Consider the following 20,742-nt stretch of genomic DNA (forward strand, 5'->3'; position numbering starts at 1 on the left):
TGAGGGAGCGCCGCACTGTGGGAGGGGCAGTACTGAGGGAGCGCCGCACTGTCGGAGGGGCAGTACTGAGGGAGCGCCGCACTGTCGGAGGAGCAGTACTGAGGGAGCGCCGCACTGTCGGAGGGGCAGTACTGAGGGAGCGCCGCACTGTCGGAGGGGCAGTACTGAGGGAGCGCATCACTGTCGGAGGGGCAGTACTGAGGGAGCGCTGCACTGTCAGAGGGGCGGTACTGAGGGAGCGCCGCACTGTCGGAGGGGCAGTACTGAGGGAACGCCGAACTGTGGGAGGGGCAGTACTGAGGGAGCGCCGCACTGTGGGAGGGGCAGTACTGAGGGAGCGCCGCACTGTCGGAGGGGCCGTACTGAGGGAGCGCCGCACTGTCGGAGGAGCAGTACTGAGGGAGCGCCGCACTGTCGGAGGGGCAGTACTGAGGGAGCGCCGCACTGTCGGAGGGGCAGTACTGAGGGAGCGCATCACTGTCGGAGGGGCAGTACTGAGGGAGCGCATCACTGTCAGAGGGGCGGTGCTGAGGGAGCGCCGCACTGTCGGAGGGGCAGTACTGAGGGAGTGCCGCACTGTCGGAGGGGCGGTACTGAGGGATCGCCACCCTGTCGGAGGGACAGGACTGATGGAGCGCCGCACTGTCGGTGGGGGCGTCTTTCATTTGAGATGTTAAATTGAGGCCCCGTCTGCTCTCTCAGGTGAATGTAAAAGATCCCATGGCCACTATTTCGAAGAAGAGCAGGGGGAGTTCTCCCCGGTGTCCTGGGCTCAATATTTATCCCTCAACCAACATCACTAAAACAGATGATCTGGTCATTATCACATTGCTGTTTGTGGGAGCTTGCTGTGCGCAAATTGGCTGCCGTGTTTCCCACATTACAACAGTGACCACACTTCAAAAAGTACTTCATTGACTGTAAAGCGCTTTGGGATGTCTGGTGGTCATGAAAGGCGCTGGAAAAATGCAAGTCTTTCTCTCTTTCTACGACCTCCCCCCTCCCTATCTCTGTAACCTCCTCCAGCCCTACACCCCTCCCTATCTCTGTAACCTCCTCCAGCCCCTACACCCCTCCCTATCTCTGTAACCCCCTCCAGCCCCTACACCCCTCTCTATCTCTGCAACCTCCTCCAGCCCCTACACCCCTCCCCATCTCTGTAACCTCCTCCAGCCCCTACACCCCTCCCCATCTCTGTAACCTCCTCCAGCCCCTACACCCCTTCCTATCTCTGTAACCTCCTCCAGCCCCTATACCCCTCCCTATCTCTGTAACCCCCTCCAGCCCTACACCCCTCCGTATCTCTGTAACCCCCTCCAGCCCCTACACCCCTCCCTATCTCTGTAACCTCCTCCAGCCCCTACACCCCTCCCTATCTCTGTAACCTCCTCCAGCCCCTACACCCCTCCCCATCTCTGTAACCTCCTCCAGCCCTACACCCCACCCTATCTCTGTAACCTCCTCCAGCCCCTACACCCCTTCCTATCTCTGTAACCTCCTCCAGCCCCTATACCCCTCCCTATCTCTGTAACCCCCTACAGCCCTACACCCCTCCCTGTCTCTGTAACCCCCTCCAGCCCTACACCCCACCCTATCTCTGTAGCCCCCTCCAGCCCCTACACCCCTCCCTATCTCTGTAACCTCCTCCAGCCCCTACACCCCTCCGTATCTCTGTAACCTCCTCCAGCCCCTACACCCCTCCCTATCTCTGTAACCTCCTCCAGCCCTACACCCCTCCCTATCTCTGTAACCTCCTCCAGCCCCTACACCCCTCCCTATCTCTGTAACCTCCTCCAGCCCCTACACCCCTCCCTATCTCTGTAACCTCCTCCAGCCCCTACACCCCTCCCTATCTCTGAAACCTCCTCCAGCCCCCTACAACCCTCCCTATCTTTGTAACCTCCTCCAGCCCCTACACCCCTCCCTATCTCTGTAACCTCCTCCAGCCCCTACACCCCTCCCTATCTCTGTAACCTCCTCCAGCCCTACACCCCTCCCCATCTCTGTAACATCCTCCAGCTCCTACACCCCTCCCTATCTCTGTAACCTCCTCCAGCCCTACACCCCTCCCTATCTCTGTAACCTCCTCCAGCCCTACACCCCTCCCTATCTCTGTAACCTCCTCCAGCCCTACACCCCTCCCTATCTCTGTAACCCCCTCCAGCCCCTACACCCCTCCCCATCTCTGTAACCTCCTCCAGCCCCTACACCCCTCCCTATCTCTGTAACCTCCTCCAGCCCTACACGCCTCCCTATCTCTGTAACCTCCTCCAGCCCTACACCCCTCCCTATCTCTGTAACCTCCTCCAGCCCCTACACCCCTCCCTATCTCTGTAACCCCCTCCAGCCCCTACACCCCTCCCTATCTCTGTAACCCCCTCCAGCCCCTACACCCCTCCCCATCTCTGTAACCTCCTCCAGCCCCTACACCCCTCCCCATCTCTGTAACCCCCTCCAGCCCTACACCCCTCCCTATCTCTGTAATCTCCTCCAGCCCTACACCTCTCCCTATCTCTGTAACCTCCTCCAGCCCTACACCCCTCCCTATCTCTGTAACCCCTCCAGCCCCTACCCATCTCCGTAACCTCCTCCAGCCCTACACCCCTCCCCATCTCTGTAACCTCCTCCAGGCCCTACACCCCTCCCTATCTCTGTAACCTCCTCCAGCCCTACACCCCTCCCTATCTCTGTAACCTCCTCCAGCCCCTATACCCCTCCCTATCTCTGTAACCCCCTACAGCCCTACACCCCTCCCTATCTCTGTAACCCCCTCCAGCCCTACACCCCACCCTATCTCTGTAGCCCCCTCCAGCCCCTACACCCCTCCCTATCTCTGTAACCTCCTCCAGCCCCTACACCCCTCCGTATCTCTGTAACCTCCTCCAGCCCCTACACCCCTCCCTATCTCTGTAATCTCCTCCAGCCCGACACCCCTCCCTATCTCTGTAACCTCCTCCAGCCCCTACACCCCTCCCTATCTCTGTAACCTCCTCCAGCCCCTACACCCCTCCCTATCTCTGTAACCTCCTCCAGCCCCTACACCCCTCCCTATCTCTGAAACCTCCTCCAGCCCCCTACAACCCTCCCTATCTTTGTAACCTCCTCCAGCCCCTACACCCCTCCCTATCTCTGTAACCTCCTCCAGCCCCTACACCCTCCCTATCTCTGTAACCTCCTCCAGCCCTACACCCCTCCCCATCTCTGGAACATCCTCCAGCTCCTACACCCCTCCCTATCTCTGTAACCTCCTCCAGCCCTACACCCCTCCCTATCTCTGTAACCTCCTCCAGCCCTACACCCCTCCCTATCTCTGTAACCTCCTCCAGCCCTACACCCCTCCCTATCTCTGTAACCCCCTCCAGCCCCTACACCCCTCCCCATCTCTGTAACCTCCTCCAGCCCCTACACCCCTCCCTATCTCTGTAACCTCCTCCAGCCCTACACCCCTCCCTATCTCTGTAACCCCCTCCAGCCCCTACACCCCTCCCCATCTCTGTAACCTCCTCCAGCCCCTACACCCCTCCCCATCTCTGTAACCCCCTCCAGCCCTACACCCCTCCCTATCTCTGTAACCTCCTCCAGCCCTACACCCCTCCCTATCTCTGTAACCTCCTCCAGCCCTACACCCCTCCCTATCTCTGTAACCCCCCCCAGCCCCTACACCCCTCCCTATCCCTGTAACCTCCTCCAGCCCTACACCCCTCCCTATCTCTGTAACCTCCTCCAGCCCCTACTCCCCTCCCTATCTCTGTAACCTCCTCCAGCCGTACACCCCTCCCTATCTCTGTAACCTCCTCCAGCCCCTACACCCCTCCCTATCCCTGTAACCTCCTCCAGCCCTACACCCCTCCCTATCTCTGTAACCCCCTCCAGCCCCTACACCCCTCCCTATCTCTGTGACCTCCTCCAGCCCCTACACCCCTCCCTATCTCTGTAACCTCCTCCAGCCCTACACCCCTCCCTATCTCTGTAACCTCCTCCAGCCCTACACCCCTCCCTATCTCTGTAACCTCCTCCAGCCCCTACACTCCTCCCTATCTCTGTAACCTCCTCCAGCCCTACACCCCTCCCTATCTCTGTAACCTCCTCCAGCCCCTGCACTCCTCCCTATCTCTGTAACCTCCTCCAGCCCCTACACTCCTCCCTATCTCTGTAACCTCCTCCAGCCCCTACACCCCTCCCTATCTCTGTAACCTCCTCCAGCCCTACACCCCTCCCTATCTCTGTAACCTCCTCCAGCCCTACACCCCTCCCTATCTCTGTAACCTCCTCCAGCCCCTACACGCCTCCCTATCTCTGTAACCTCCTCCAGCCCCTACACCCCTCCCTATCTCTGTAACCTCCTCCAGCCCCTACACCCCTCCCTATCTCTGTAACCCCCTCCAGCCCCTGCACCCCTCCCTATCTCTGTAACCCCCTCCAGCCCCACACCCCTCCCTATCTCTGTAACCCCCTCCAGCCCCTACACCCCTCCCTATCTCTGTAACCTCCTCCAGCCCCTACACCCCTCCCTATCTCTGTAACCTCCTCCAGCCCCTGCACCCCTCCCTATCTCTGTAACCTCCTCCAGCCCTACACCCCTCCCTATCTCTGTAACCTCCTCCAGCCCTACACCCCTCCCTATCTCTGTAACCTCCTCCAGCCCCTACACCCCTCCCTATCTCTGTAACCTCCTCCAGCCCCTACACCCCTCCCTATCTCTGTAACCCCCTCCAGCCCCTACACCCCTCCCTATCTCTGTAACCCCCTCCAGCCCTACACCCCTCCCTATCTCTGTAACCTCCTCCAGGCCTACACCCCTCCCTATCTCTGTAACCCCCTCCAGCCCCTACACCCCTCCCTATCTCTGTAACCTCCTCCAGCCCTACACCCCTCCCTATCTCTGTAACCTCCTCCAGCCCCTACACCCCTCCCTATCTCTGTAACCCCCTCCAGCCCCTACCTATCTCTGTAACCCCCTCCAGCCCCTACACCCCTCCCTATCTCTGTAAACTCCTCCAGCCCTACACCCCTCCCTATCTCTGTAACCCCCTCCAGCCCCTACACCCCTCCCCATCTCTGTAACCTCCTCCAGCCCCTACACCCCTCCCTATCTCTGTAACCCCCTCCAGCCCCTACAGCCCTCCCTATCTCTGTAACCTCCTCCAGCCCCTACACCCCTCCCTATCTCTGTAACCCCCTCCAGCCCCTACACCCCTCCCTATCTCTGTAACCTCCTCCAGCCCTACACCCCTCCCTATCTCTGTAACCTCCTCCAGCCCTACACCCCTCCCTATCTCTGTAACCCCCTCCAGCCCCTACACCCCTCCCTATCTCTGTAACCCCCTCCAGCCCCTACACCCCTATCTCTGTAACCCCCTCCAGCCCCTACACCCCTCCCTATCTCTGTAACCCCCTCCAGCCCCTACACCCCTCCCTATCTCTGTAACATCCTCCAGCCCCTACACCCCTCCCTATCTCTGTAACCCCCTCCAGCCCCTACACCCCTCCCTATCTCTGTAACCTCCTCCAGCCCTACACCCCTCCCTATCTCTGTAACCTCCTCCAGCCCTACACCCCTCCCTATCTCTGTAACCCCCTCCAGCCCTACACCCCTCCCTATCTCTGTAACCTCCTCCAGCCCTACACCCCTCCCTATCTCTGTAACCCCCTCCAGCCCCCTACACCCCTCCCTATCTCTGTAACCTCCTCCAGCCCCTACACCCCTCCCTATCTCTGTAACCTCCTCCAGCCCCCTACACCCCTCCCTATCTCTGTAACCCCCTCCAGCCCTACACCCCTCCCTATCTCTGTAACCCCCTCCAGCCCTACACCCCTCCCTATCTCTGTAACCTCCTCCAGCCCCTACACCCCTCCCCATCTCTGTAACCCCCTCCAGCCCCTACACCCCTCCCTATCTCTGTAACCTCCTCCAGCCCCTACACCCCTCCCTATCTCTCTAACCTCCTCCAGCCCCACGAGATCTCTGCGCTCCTCCAATTCTGGCCTGGTGAGCATCCGCCAACTTCCTTCGTCCCACCGTTGGCGGCCGTGCCTTTAGCCGTCTCGGCCCTAAGCTCTGGTATTCCCAGCCTAAACCTCGGCACCTCTGCCTCCTCCTCCTTTAAGCTGCTCCTAAAAATCTACCTCTTTGGCTCAGGCGTCAGCTGTGCCTCTGTAGGCAGCAGCCTCACCTCTGAGCCAGAAGGTCGTGGGTTCAAGCCCCACTGCAGAGACTCGCGCACAAGATCTAAGCTAACGCTCCAGTGCTGCCTGGCACTGTCGGGGGTGCCATCTTTTTGGATGAGACGTTAAACCGCGGCCCCGTCTGCTCTCTCGGGTGGACGTAAAAGATCCCGTGGCCACTATTCGAAGAAGAGCAGGCGGGGGGGGGGGAGTTCTGCACGGTGTCCTGGCCGTCATTTATCCCTCAACCAACACCTAAAAACAGATGATCTGGTCATAATCACATTGCTGTGTGTGGGAGCTTGCTGTGCGCAAATTACATTGCAACAGTGACTACGGGGGCGATTTTGCCAGCCCTGGAGAGGCGGGTGTCCTGAATCTTATCATTCATGAAGAAATGACTCATGAAGCAACACTGGGCGGCCAGCTGGTGGCGCCGTCCAAGGAGTCTAAATACTCGGGCGTGGGCCCAGCTTGCGCAGGACGTTTCTGTAACCAGGAACTAGTGATGTAGCTAGAATCTCATGGTTGTGAAACAGTTGATTAAAGCCTTGTTTTATACTCAAACCAAGCGATTCGCAGTCTTTTTACATCAGTGGGTATGCCGAGAAAATGGCAGAATTTGGGGGCGGGTGCCAAGCGTACTTACCTTTGTTTCTTCCTGCAGGCTTCAGTCGGTGTGTATGCGGAGAGTCTCTGACCTCCGTGCTGCAGATGAGAGATGGCCGTTGCATTCTCAGATGAAACAACCATGCAAGACCTCCTCAAACTACAGAGAATTGGCACTGTTTGACAGCTTCACAGAGCTGTCAAACGATGACAATTCAGCTGCCAAAAAAATTTTCACAGACGAAACGTCAATACGTTGACGTGCTCTGCAACCGGCTTTCCCTTAATTGGCCTGCTAAGCCCGCTGGGAATCAAGGGAAAATAGCGTGGGTTGGCCACAAATCCATGGAGGCGGGACATCGACCCGCCAAGCAGCAGTCCCGCCCCCATTAACAAAATCGCCCCCCTACACTTCAACAGTGAAGCCTGGGGGTGGGGATTGTCTCTTGGCTAGGCCTGCCCTGAGAAGGGGTCTCCCGCCTGATTGTTATGGGGAGCACGTCATTCCCTAAACAACTGTTTCCGCAACAACAGCTGAGTCACGACAAGATGGCTCTCACAACCTCGGAGAGGTTCTCATGCCTCAGGCAATTCCAGAAAGGACAGTGTTAACAAATAAACCCTGGTACTCAAATCGGCCTGTTTAAATTCTAAATGAGATCAGAAATTGAACCTCCGTACTGTGGAAATGGTCCGTTTAAAGTGTTGAACGAGCGAGTCAGACTGAGATGTACTTCACTTCACATGTGGCACTCAATGGTCTACAGTAGGAAGCTAATTAGCTATTACTGGACTTTGATGTTGTCTCCTAGGCAACGGGAATAGCACACTGTGGCGTTCCATGCTCAGAGAATTGTTGTCGCTCTCTCTCTGTCACGCTCTGTCTCTCACTATGTCGCCCTCTCTCTTTCACTCTTTCTCTGTCTTCCCTCTCTCTGTCACTGCCTCTCTCCTCTTTCTTCTCCCTCTGTCACACTCTCTGTTTAGGTCTCTCTGTCTGTCTCTCTCCATCTTTCTCTCCATTCCTCCATTTCTCTCACTCACTGTCCCTCATTCCATCAGTCCCTCTCCCTCACTGTCTTACTCCATTTCTGTCCCAGTCTCTCCCTCTCCATATCTCTGTCATTCTCCCTCTGTCGCTCTTTCTCCACTTCTTTCTTTCTCACTCACTCACTCACTCCATTTCTGTCTGTCTGTCTCTCCCTCTCCATTTCTCTCTCATTCTCTGCCTGTCTCTCCCCCTCCATGTCTCTCACTTGCTGCCTCGCTCTATTCCTCTTTCTCTGTCTCTCGTTCCCCCCTTCTGTCTTACAATAACTAGAGAAGGCTGCAGTTTCTTCCTTATCTGCTTCACACAGCGCCCCCAGCTTTCGATATCCTGTTTCATCTGTGATCTTCTTTGAAGTGTGTTTAAGTTGATTACTGTCCCTCGAGCATCTGACACCAGTCCGCACCCTCTCCCCGAAACCAACCGGGGGATTACTGGAGGACACAGCAACCTTGACTCAAACAAATGAAAAATTGCTGCTAAATGTCAAGTTAAATGACTGAAAATTAAATTCCCAACAGATCGCAAAGATCAGGGAGGCCACTCAGCCCTTCCACGGAAACCTATGATCCAGCATCCCGTTCCCTCCTGGTTGACCTCGTGGGGGAATCTAGAACGAGGGGGCATAGTTTCAGAATAAGGGGGCACCCTTTTAAATCGGAAACGAGGAGGAATTCCTTCTCTCAGAGGGTCGTGAATCTTTGGAATTCTCTTCCCCAGAGAGCTGTGGAGGCTGGGTCATTGAATATATTTGAGGTGGAGATAGACAGAGTTTTGAATGGTAAGGGAGTCGAGGGTTATGGGGAGCGGGCGGGGAAGTGGAGTTGAGGCCAAGATCAGATCAGCCATGATCTCATTGAATGGCGGAGCAGGCTCGAGGGGCCGAATGGCCGACTCCTGCTCCTATTGTCTTATGTTCTTATGACTGTAGTTTCGGAATGACTTTACCCCGAGCCCATCCCAGGTACTGACCACTGGTTCTCCCTGACATTAGTCCTGCGTCTGCCTTTTCCCAGTTTATACCCGTGTCCGCTCATCCTGCAGTGATGATTTTGTGTATAATCTTTCTCCACACTTCACGTCCGTGGCTCAGTGGGTAGCACTCTCTCTCTCTCTCTCTCTCTCGCCTCTGAGTCAGAAGGTCGTGGATTCATAGTCCCACGCCAGAGACTTGAGCACAGAGGTGCAGTACTGAGGGAGTGCCGTCTTTCAGATGAGATGTTAAACCGAGGCCTCGTTTGCCCTCTCAAGTGGCTGTGTAAGATTCCGTGGCACTATTTCGAAGAAGAGCAGGGGAGTCCAATATTTAGCCCAAAACCACCATCGCTAAAAAACAGATGATCACATTTTGGTTTTTAAGAGAACTTGCTGTGCGCAAATTGCCACTGTTTTCAACAGTGACTGCACTTCAGAAAGTACTTAATTGGCTGTAAAGCGCTTTGGGAAGTCCTGGGCTCCTGAAAGGTGCTGTAGAAAATGTAAGTTCTTTTCTTTTTACCATTTCTGTTCTACTTCCTATCCTCGCTTAGCTCTGCAAGTTCCCCTCTCGCCCACCTCATTTCAAAGTTTTTCAAACCTTTTCTCGAGCACGCTTTCACTCAGGCTGGGATGCTGGGGGCTAATCATAAGGGTCGTGCAGAGTACAAACGGAGGCTGTACTGGGAGGATATTTTTTTTTGTATTCGTTTGTGGGATGTGGGCATTGCTGGCAAGACCAAGCATTTATTGCCCATCCCTAGTTGCCCCTTGAGAAGGTGGTGGTGAGCCGCCTTCTTGAATCGCTGCAGTCCCGTGTGGTGAAGGTGCTCCCACAGTGCTGTTAGGGAGGGAGTTCCAGGATTTTGACCCAGCGACGATGAAGGATCGGCTGATATATTTCCAAGTCAGGATGGTGTGTGTGACTTGGAGGGGAACTTGGAGGTGGTGGTGTTCCCATGCGCCTGCTGCCCTTGTCCTTCTAGGTGGAAGAGGTCGCGGGTTCGGGAGGTGCTGCCGAAGAAGCCTTGGCGAGTTGCTGCAGTGCATCTTGTAGATGGTCCACACTGCAGCCACGGTGCGCCGGTGGTGGAGGGAGTGAATGTTTAAGGTGGTGGATGGGGATGCCAATCAAGCGGGGCTGCTTTGTCCTGGATGGTGTCGAGCTTCTTGAGTGTTGTTGGAGCTGCACTCATCCAGGCAAGTGGAGAGTATTCCATCACACTCCTGACTTGTGCCTTGTAGATGGTGGGAAGGCTTTGGGGAGTCAGGAGGTGAGACACTCGCCGCAGAATACCCAGCCTCTGACCTGCTCTTGCTGCGGATGCGAGGAGATGGAATGTCAGGTCCCAGTGGCCTAGACATGTCCTTGACTTATCACATCTTTCCAATCGGCAAATCAACAACAAGTGATGTAGTAAGAATCTGCCAGCCCTCCGAGCCATCCATCCCCTCTCCTGTCACCGTGAAATTCTGAATAGGGGAGAGGGCAGGAAGTAACAAACAGCAAAATGGCGGCTGACTGCCCACCTCGAGGCAGAATGAACTCTCCAGCCCCTCATGGCCACTTGTCTATCGTAGAATCATACAGCACAGAAGGAGGCCATTCAGCCCATCGTGTCTGTGCCGGCCCTTTCAAGTATTTATCCACTATCCTTTTGAAAGTTACTATTGAATCTGCTTCCACCGCCCTTTCAGGCAGCGCATTCCAGATCACAACAACTCGCTGCGTAAAAAAACAATTCTCCTTCTCTCCCCCTCTGGTTAAATCTGTGTCCTCTGGTTACCGACCCTCCTGCCACTGGAAACAGTTTCTCCCTGTCTACTCTATCAGGACCCCACATAGCTTCGAACGCCTCTGTTAAATCTCCCTGCAAACCTTCTCTGCTCTCAGGAGAACAACCCCAGCTTCTCCAGTCTCTCCACACAACTGAAGTCCCTCATCCCTGGTACCATTCTGGTCAATCTCCTCTGCACCCTCTCCAAGGCCTTGACATCCTTCCTAAAGTGCGGTGCCCAGAATTGGACACACAACTCCAGCTGGGGCCGAACCAGTGTTTTATAAAGGGTTTAGCAATAACTGCAGAAACACTTTCTCTTTATTTACTCTGCGGAAACCTCCTGTTGTTCTGCCTTGCAGCTTTTTATGATAGACAATGGAGCAGATGATTGGAGGATCGCCATGACGTACGAGCGGATTTTCTTCATCAGCTTGGAGATGGTGGTGTGCGGCATTCACCCGGTCCCAGGGCGCTACATGTTCCACTGGAAAGCCCGGTTGGCGTTCTCCTACACGCCGTCGGAGACCTTGGCTGACGTGGACATCATCCTCTCCATCCCCATGTTCCTCCGGCTCTACCTCATCGCCCGGGTCATGCTCCTTCACAGCAAGCTCTTCACGGACGCCTCCTCGCGCAGCATCGGGGCGCTGAACAAGATCAACTTCAACACGCGCTTCGTCATGAAGACGCTCATGACCATCTGCCCCGGCACCGTGCTCCTCGTGTTCAGCATCTCGCTGTGGATCATCGCCGCCTGGACCGTCCGCGTCTGCGAGAGGTAAGGGCCGCTCGCCGTCGGGGCCGTGGGGGCGGGATTTCACCCTCAGTGAGGTGGGGGGGGGGTCAGCGCTGAGGAAGGGATCGCACCCCCATGTTACATAGAATCGACAGCACAGAAACAGGCCATTCATAGAAACATAGAAGATAGGAGCAGGAGTAGGCCATTCGGCCCCTCGAGCCTGCTCCACCATTTAATGCGATCATGGCTGATCATCCAAATTCAGTACCCTCTGACGTAAGAAAACTACTCGGCACTTGGTCTAAGCGTTAAACAAAGCTTTAATCAACTGTTTTACAACATGGAGGTCTAGTTGTGTCCTTCACTAGTTCCTGTTAAGAATGTCCTGTGCAAGCTGGGCCCGTGCCCGAGTATTTATACTCTCCCTGGACAGCGCCACCCGTAGGCCGCTCAGTATCATTTCATAAGTCTTTCTTTCATGAATGACTGATTCATGTCACCCTGTCCCTGCTTTCTCCCCATACCCCTTGATCCCTTTATCTTTAATTAATATATCTAACTCCTTCTTGAATATATTTAATGAGTTGGCCTCTACTGCCTTCTGTGGTAGAGAATTCCACAGGTTCACCACTCTCTGGGTGAAGAAATTCCTCCTCATCTCTGTCCTAAATGGCTTACCCCTTATCCTTAGACTGTGACCCCTGGTTCTGGACTCCCCCGCCATCGGGAACATCCTTCCTGCATCTAGTCTGTCTAGTCCTGTTAGAATTTTATAAGTTTCAATGAGATCCCCTCTCATTCTTCTAAACTCCAGCGAGTATAAGCCCAATCGACCCAATCTCTCCTCATACGTCATTCCTGCCATCCCAGGTATCAGCCTGGTGAATCTTCGCTGCACTCCCTCCATGGCAAGAACATCCTTCCTCAGATAAGGCGACCAAAACTGCACACAATACTCAAGATGTGGTCTCACCAAGGCCCTGTACAACTGCAGCAAGACATCCTTGTTCCTGTACTCGAATCCTCTCGCTACGAAGACCAACATACCATTTGCCTTCTTAACCGCCTGCTGCACCTGCATGCTTACCTTCAGCGACTGGTGCACAAGGACACCCAGGTCTCGTTGCACTTCCCCTTCTCCCAATCTATTGCCGTTCAGATAATAATCTGCCTTCCAACTGCTCCGTGCCAGTGTTTCTGCTCCACACCAGCCTCTTCCCGCCCCTCTTCATCTCAACCCATCACCATATCCCTCTATTCCTTTCTCCCTCATGTGTTTATCCAGCTTCCCCTTAAATGCATCTACACTATTCACCTCAACCACTCCCTGTGGTAGCGAGTTCCACATTCTCACCACTCTCTGGGTAAAGAAGTTTCTCCTGAATTCCCGATTGGACTTATTAGTGACTCTCTTATATTGACGGCCCCTAGTTCTGGTCTCGCCCCACAAGTGGAAACATCTTCTCTACGTCTACCCTATCGAACCCCTTCATAATCTTATCAGGTCCACCCTCAGCCTTCTCTTTTCTAGATAATGCCAAACAGTCCTGAGTCAGATGTGGCTTGGCTCAGATCCACCCTAAACTCCCCTTTGTGAGCTTCACCGCTTGGATTTGGCTTCAAGTCTATCCCAAACTGTGGGATGAAAATCTCTCCTGTCAGCTGTGGCTCAGTGGGTAGCACTCTCGCCTCAGTCAGAAGGATGTGGGTTCAAGCCCCACTCCAGAGACTTGAGCACATAATCTCAGTGCCAGTGCTGAGGGAGTGCCACACTGTCGGAGGGGCAGTACTGAGGGAGCGCCGCACTGTCGGAGGGGCAGTACTGAGGGAGTGCCGCACTGTCGGAGGGGCGGTACTGAGGGAGCGCCGCACTGTCAGAGGGGCAGTACTGAGGGAGCGCCGCACTGTCAGAGGGGCAGTACTGAGGGAGTGCCGCACTGTCGGAGGGGCAGTACTGAGGGAGCGCCGCACTGTCGGAGGGGCAGTACTGAGGGAGCGCCGCACTGTCGGAGGGGCAGTACTGAGGGAGCGCCGCACTGTCGGAGGGGCAGTACTGAGGGAGTGCCGCACTGTCGGAGGGGCGGTACTGAGGGAGCGCCGCACTGTCAGAGGGGCAGTACTGAGGGAGCGCCGCACTGTCAGAGGGGCAGTACTGAGGGAGCGCCGCACTGTCGGAGGGGCAGTACTGAGGGAGCGCCGCACTGTCGGAGGGGCAGTACAGAGGGAGCGCCGCACTGTCGGAGGGGCAGTACTGAGGGAGCGCCGCACTGTCGGAGGGGCAGTACTGAGGAAGTGCCGCACTGTCGGAGGGGCGGTACTGAGGGAGCGCCGCACTGTCAGAGGGGCGGTACTGAGGGAGGGCTGCACTGTTGGAGGGCAGTACTGAGTGAGCGCCGCACTGTCGGAGGGGCAGTACTGAGGGTGCGCCGCACTGTCGGAGGGGCAGTACTGAGGGAGCGCCGCACTGTCGGAGGGGCAGTACTGAGGGAGCGCCGCACTGTCGGAGGGGCAGTACTGAGGGAGCGCCGCACTGTCGGAGGGGCAGTACCGAGGGAGTGCCGCACTGTTGGAGAGTCAGTGCTGAGGGAGCGCCGCACTGTCAGAGGGGCAGTACTGAGGGAGCGCCGCTCTGTGGGAGGGGCGGTACCGAGGGAGCGCCGCACTGTCGGAGGGGCAGTACTGAGGGAGCGCTGCACTGTCGGAAGTGCCGTCTTTCGGATGAGACGCTAAACAGAGGCCCCATCTGCCCTCTCAGGTGGATGTAAAAGATCCCATGGCCACTATTTCAGAGAGGCACAGAGAAAGAGAGAGTCAGAGAGAAAGGGGGACAGATAAAGAGTGGAGAATAAAAGAGAAACAGACAGAAGGAAAAGTAAGAGAGTGAAAGTGAGAGAAAGTCAGTGAGAGAGAAAGAGACAAAGACACAGACTGAGTGAGACAGAGATAAAGGGAGAGAGCCACAGACAGTGAGAAGAGAGGGTGAGAAACAGAGAGAGAGAAAGAGAGAGTAAGAAAGAACGAGCAGGAGAGACAGACAGAAAAGTAAAAGGGCGAGCCAGGCAGAGCAGAGAATGAGAGAGAAAGAGACCGAGACACACACATAGACAAACAGATCAAGAGAGAGACAGAGACAGACGCAGAGAGGGAGTGAGAGACGCAGACACACAAACAGATGGACAGACACACTGAGAGACGAAGGCAAACAGAGAGAGTGAGAGAGACAGAGAGCCAGAGAGACTTGGCCCCTATAAAGCTCTGTAAAAAACACAGAAGATTGCTCTCTCCTGCGGTTCCATTGCCCACACCACTCATCATCATGGCAGTATTGAGTGAGATTGCCCAATTAGAGCCACATTATGGGCTCACTGGAATTGAGTATTCAACTCACATATGTTTTTTAACTCGGGCTACGATCTCTTATACAAGGAGACATAACCTTAAAATCAGAGCCAGGCCATTGATGAGGGACCTCAGTTATGTGGAGAGACTGGAGAAGCTGGGGTTGTTCTCCTTAGAGCAGAGAAGGTTAAGGGGAGATTTAATGGAGGTGTTCAAAATCATGAAGGGGTTTCGATGGAGTAAATAAGGAGAAACTGTTTCCAGTGGCAGGAGGGTCGGTAACCAGAGGACACAGATTGAAGATAATTGGTAAAAGAACCAGAGGGGGAGATGAGGAGAATGTTTTTTACGCAGCGAGTTGTTGTGATCTGGAATGCGCTGCCTGAAAGGGCGGTGGAAGCAGATTCAATAGTAACTTTCAAAAGGGAATTGGATAAATACTCGAAAAGGAAAAATTAAAGGACGCTGGTGAAAGAGCAGGGGGGAGTGGGACTAATTGGAGAGCTCGTTCGAAGAGCCGGCACAGGCACGATGGGCCGAATGGTCTCCTCCTGTGCCGTATGATTCTATGATTCTTGTTTTAGAAGCCCTGTCGCCCAGCTGTACCACCCTCCAAGGTGCTCGCTCCTGCAGCATTACTCGCTGCCTGTCTCGGGCTCACCCAGATGAAGAAGGCAGAGCCATCAAGGACGAGGGTGGGGGCGGGGGGGCGAGGGTTGGGGAAACCGTGCAGATGAAATTCAGGCCGGCCCTAATTTTGGTGAAAAGGGTAAAGAGCAAAGGGGGACAGACTGGAGGCTGAACGCAGCGAAGGAGAGTCGGCCTGTTTGTGCCTCCCTCTCCATTCTCAGCCTTCCAACAATGGATCAAAAAACATTACCGCAAAATCTATTCAGGTTCGCTCGTTAAGGGTTCATTAACGGCATTAATGAGCATCTCCTGCAATATTTCACAGCCTCACAGTCGAATCAAAGATTACTTTACTCTGGGCCCAGCATTAACGAGCTTTTCAAACTTAAAATTTCCATCCTTATGTCCGAATCCCTCCATGGCATCTGTGACCTCCTCCAGCCCTACAACCCCCCGAGATCTCTGCGCTCCTCCAATTCTGGCCTCTTGCGCATCCCCCGATTCCCATCGCTCCACCGTTGGCGGCCGTGCCTTCAGCTGCCTGGGCCCCGAGCTCTGGAATTCCCTCCCTAAACCTCTCCGCCTCTCTCTCCTCCTTTAAGACGCTCCTTAAAACCGACCTCTTTGACCAAGCATTTGGTCACCTGTCCTAATATCTCCTTATGCGACTCGGTGTCAAATTGATGGCTGATTATGGGACTGTGAAGCGCCTTGGGATGTTTCAGGACGTGTAAGGTGCTGTATAAATGCAGATTGTTGTTGATTTCAAAGTACAGGACAGTTGGAGACTTTTACCGACACCTTGGCCTAGAAATTCACTTTGGGGCGGCCAGCTCGATCGCGCCCAAAAGTTAGCGCTGGGCGGGGAGGCATTAGCGCTCGCCAGATATTCGTCTTCTGCGCCCCAATTCGGAAGCGGGCGCTATACCAGGGTGTGCCCGCCTCCGCTTGGGGCGCTGCAACTGAATATCGGCGCGCTAGTTGCCGCAGCGCCACCCGCAGCGGAGCGGCAGGCTGCGGTACTGCAGGCCTTCCTCCCTCTCTTAAGGGGGAGGTGCCTGCAACGGCCGGAGCCCCGATCGCGAGTGCCAGCAAAAGAGCCCGGCACAACGGAGAAGTGCCGGGCTCGCGGAAAGCAGCCGGCAATGCCGCGGGGGGGCGGGTGGAGGAGGCCGGGGAAGGAGGTGCGGGCAGGCGGCCGCCGCCTTCCACTTTAAAGCGCCCCACTAAGGCTGCAGGACGGCCCCGTTTTCTGGTCGCTGTTTGCGGCCGCTTCGGAGGAGGCGGCTGCAACTAAATATGGGGATCGGCGCGGTTTCGGGGCGTTACCGGGGCACCGCGCACACCGATGACGTCATCGGTGCCGGCGCAGCGCTAACGGCTACCGCCGCCATTAACGCTGCACTCAATGTCCGCGCTACCAACCCCGCCGGCGCAGAAGACCTCTTCAGGCGCTAAGTGGGCGCAAGGCCCACTGAATTTCTAGGCCCCTATGACCCCCGATCTCAGTGGCTGGCTAGCCTACCAGGAGAACGACCGACTGTTGCAGGTTAGCATGGCCCCAGTAAGTGGGCTGCAGCACCAGTCCCTGGTTGGGAGGTGAGTGTATAAACAGACACAGCCGCATGAAGGTCCGCCCAACATTCCATGGCCACTGAAGTCATGATGCCGGGCAGTCACTGCTAGTTTGTGTGTGGCAGTAAACCTGGGAGACCAGCACTATAACAGTAGCCAATAGATCCCCACTGCTGGCACAGAAACAGGTATGAAGCGGAAATGGGGTTGGGAGGGACGGGAAATGGGCACATTTTGGGAGTTAGATGTTTGTGGGTTTGAGCCTTGCTTCAGAACTGGAACCCATAATCCAGGCCGAAGCTCCCAGTGCAGTATTGAGGGAGCGCCGCACTGTCAGAGGGGCAGTGCTGAGGGAGTGCCGCACTGTCGGAGGGGCAGTACTGAGGGAGCGCCGCACTGTCGGAGGGGCAGTACTGAGGGAGCGCCGCACTGTCGGAGGGGCGGTACTGAGGGAGCGCCGCACTGTCGGAGGAGCAGTACTGAGGGATTGCTGCACTGTCGGAGGGGCAGTACTGAGGGAGCGCTGCACTGTTGGAGGGGCAGTACTGAGGGAGCGCCGCACTGTCGAAGGGACAGTACTGAGGGAGCGCCATGCTGTCGGAGGGGCAGTACTGAGGGAGCGCTATACTGCCAGAGGTGCCGTCTTTCAAATGAGACTTTAAACCGAGGCCCCGTCTGCCTGTTCTGGTGGATGTTAAAGATCCCACGGCCACTATTAGAAGAAGAGCAATGGCGTTCTCCCTGGTGTCCTGGGGCCAATATTTATCCTTCAGCCAACATCGCTAAAACAGATGATCTGGTCGTTATCTCAGTGCTGTTTGTGGGAGCTTGCTGTGCACAAAATGGCCACTGCGGAGTTGTCTACAGAACAACACTCATTGCGCTTCAAGGTAATTCACACTATGTCTAACACTTCGGGATGTTTCTGAAAGGTAAAATAAGCTACTGTATAAATAAAAGTCTTATTTTCATTTCGAACCATGGTGTAGTTGTCAAGTGACAGATTAACTCAGTCCAGCATTCCCAGACTATCCCTTCTGTTTCACTCACTCCCCTAATCGAGTCTGCTGTGATGAATCCCAGCTATAACCAGGTTTCAGAGGCATAGCTTAAGGCTGCAATCTCTGCTGCCTAAAGACTGAATGTAACTTTATTCAATTTGTGACTCTGGGACCGGAGTGCTTTTAAGTTCCAAAACTGGGTGAATATTATATTCTAGATAGACACAAAAGCATGGATCTGTGCCAGTTACAGATCACACATGGTAAATAATGGTCACCACCATCACTCAAGAGGGAGTTTGACAGGTTCTTGACACCTCAGACAAGACACCTTAGAACAATCTGCACTGAGTCAGAAGGTTGTGGGTTCGAGTCCGACTCCAGAGACTTGAGCACAAAATCTAGGCTGGCACTCCCAGTGCAGTACTGAGAGAGCGCCGCACTGTTGGAGGGGCAGTACTGAGAGAGCGCCGCACTGTCGGAGGGGCAGTACTGAGGGAGCGCCGCACTGTCGGAGGGGCAGTACTGAGGGAGCGCCGCACTGTCGGAGGGGCAGTGCTGAGGGAGCGCCGCACTGTCGGAGGGGCGGTACTGAGGGAGCGCCGCACCGTCGGAGGGGCGGTACTGAGGGAGCGCCACACTGTCGGAGGGGCAGTACTGAGGGAGGGCTGCACTGTCGGAGGGGCGGTACTGAGGGAGCGCCACACTGTCGGAGGGGCAGTACTGAGGGAGGGCTGCACTGTCGGAGGGGCGGTACTGAGGGAGCGCCGCACCGTCGGAGGGGCGGTACTGAGGGAGCGCCGCACCGTCGGAGGGGCGGGTACTGAGGGAGCGCCGCACCGTCGGAGGGGCGGTACTGAGGGAGCGCCGCACCGTCGGAGGGGCGGTACTGAGGGAGCGCCGCACCGTCGGAGGGGCGGTACTGAGGGAGCGCCGCACTGTCGGAGGGGCGGTACTGAGGGAGCGCCGCACTGTCGGAGGTGCCGTCTTTCGGATGAGACGTTAAACCGAGGCCCCGTCTGCCCTCTCAGGTGGATGTAAAAGATCGCACGGTCACTATTTGAAGAAGAGCAGGGGGGAGTTCTCCCCGGTGTCCTGGGACCAATATTTATCCCTCAACTCACAGCAGCAAAAAAACCCCACAGAATCTGCCCATTGATCTCCCTGTTAGATGTTGTTAAAGTATGTTTATGTCACCCAGGCTGAGGCTGACGGGTTGGGTTCTCGGGTTGTGAGATCAGTCCGATCTCCCTGTTGTCCGATTGTGTTCAGATTTGGCAATGGAATGCCTGAGATTGAGGCTCTCGGAGGAGCAGCGTCTGGGGGTGGGGTGGGGGTGGGCGGTGGAGAGGGGGTGGGGGAAGAGGGAGTGAGAGGCTTCCCTGTAAAAGCTGGGACGGGGAGCTGGCTTTTGCAGAGCAGCTAATGGCCGCACTGGGTATGTGGGGGAAAATCTGTTTGTTTTTGTAATGGAATCAAAATGATTAAGAAAAGCAATTGCGAGTGGAGAGCGAGGGTAATCAGGGAGATTCTGAGGGAAGATTAGGTGTGACATGTGGTTGGGGAACAGCGTTTGTTATTTTGAAAACTTTTAACCCTTGCTTACTCTCTCCATTGCCACTCTGTGCTTGTGATGTTTGCATTTCTCTAGCGCCTTTCACCACCTCAGGACATCCCAAAGCGCTTTACAGCCAATGAAGTACTTTTGAAGTGTGGTCACTGTTGTAATGTGGGAAACGCAGCAGCCAATTTGCGCACAGCAAGCTCCCATAACAGCAATGCGATAATGACCCAGATAATCTGATGTCGGTTGAGGGATAAATATTGGCCCCCAGGACACCGGGGAGAACTCCCCCCTGCTCTTCTTCCAATAGTGGCCGCGGGATCTTCTACCTCCACCTGAGGGCAGACGGGGCCTTGGATTAACTCACCCGGAAGACGGCCCCTCCGACAGTGCAGCGCTGGTCAATGGGTTCAAGGCACCGGAATGGGACTCAAACCCACAACCTTCTGACTCAAGAGACTGAAAACAGACGATCCGGTCATTTATCACATTGCTGTTTGTGGGAGCTTGCTGTGCGTAAATTGGCTGCCGCGTTTCCCTGCATTACAACAGTGACCACACTTCAAAAAAAGTACTTCATTGGCTGTGAAGCGCTTTGGGATGTCCTGGGTTCGTGAAAGGCGCTATAGAAATGCATGTCTTTCTTTCAACAAGCGGTTTTACAGTAACTGGTGCGGAGGGCTTGGAGCTGTATCTCAGGCGGGATAAAGTCTTTTTTCTCTTTATGTCACTTACGGTCTCCCGAGGTTGTCCTAACTCTCTCCATCTGTTTCCCCCCCTCCCTCTCCCTAGGTACCATGATAGCCAGGATGTCACCAGTAACTTTCTGGGGGCCATGTGGCTCATCTCCATAACCTTCCTGTCCATCGGGTATGGCGATATGGTGCCCAACACCTACTGCGGGAAGGGGGTGTGCCTGCTGACTGGGATCATGGTAAGTGAACCTCAGCACTACTTCACCTGGCGGCTTCAGTCTGCAGCCTGGGGGACTGTACCCCAGGAAAGGTCAGGGTGTTCGGGGGGGTGGGGATAGGAACAGGAGGAGGCCATTCAACCGATCTGTATCTTAACTCCATCTACCCGCCTTGGTTCCGTAACCCTTGCTCTCTTTCCTGAAGGATATGTAGACTGGGTCAGGAATTCTCTACCCCAGAGGGCTGCGGAGGCTCCGTCATTGGGTATATTCAAAACAGAAGTCGATAGATTTCTGACTAGTAAGGGCATCAAGGGATATGGCAATAGGGCCGGTGAATGGAGTTGGGGCAGAAGATCAGCCATGATCTCATTGAATGGCGGAGCAGGCTCGAAGGGCCGAA

The 20,742-nt window shown here is 55.3% G+C and overlaps 1 protein-coding gene across 1 annotated transcript in view; it reads left to right on the forward strand.

The window, feature by feature from the left end:
* The window catches only part of LOC147086425 (small conductance calcium-activated potassium channel protein 3-like), a 154,452-nt gene that overhangs the window by 71,156 nt on the left and 62,554 nt on the right, over nucleotides 1-20,742 (forward strand). Inside the window, exons 3-4 of the mRNA XM_085978530.1 lie at nucleotides 10,938-11,356; nucleotides 20,219-20,360. Coding sequence (XP_085834656.1) covers nucleotides 10,938-11,356; nucleotides 20,219-20,360 — 561 coding nt within the window. The remainder of the gene's footprint in view (nucleotides 1-10,937; nucleotides 11,357-20,218; nucleotides 20,361-20,742) is intronic.

The sequence above is a fragment of the Somniosus microcephalus genome, unplaced genomic scaffold (genome assembly GCF_052327205.1).
Source record: "Somniosus microcephalus isolate GS21.2 unplaced genomic scaffold, FLI_Smic_1.0 unresolved_chr7, whole genome shotgun sequence".
Classification (NCBI taxonomy): domain Eukaryota; kingdom Metazoa; phylum Chordata; class Chondrichthyes; order Squaliformes; family Somniosidae; genus Somniosus; species Somniosus microcephalus.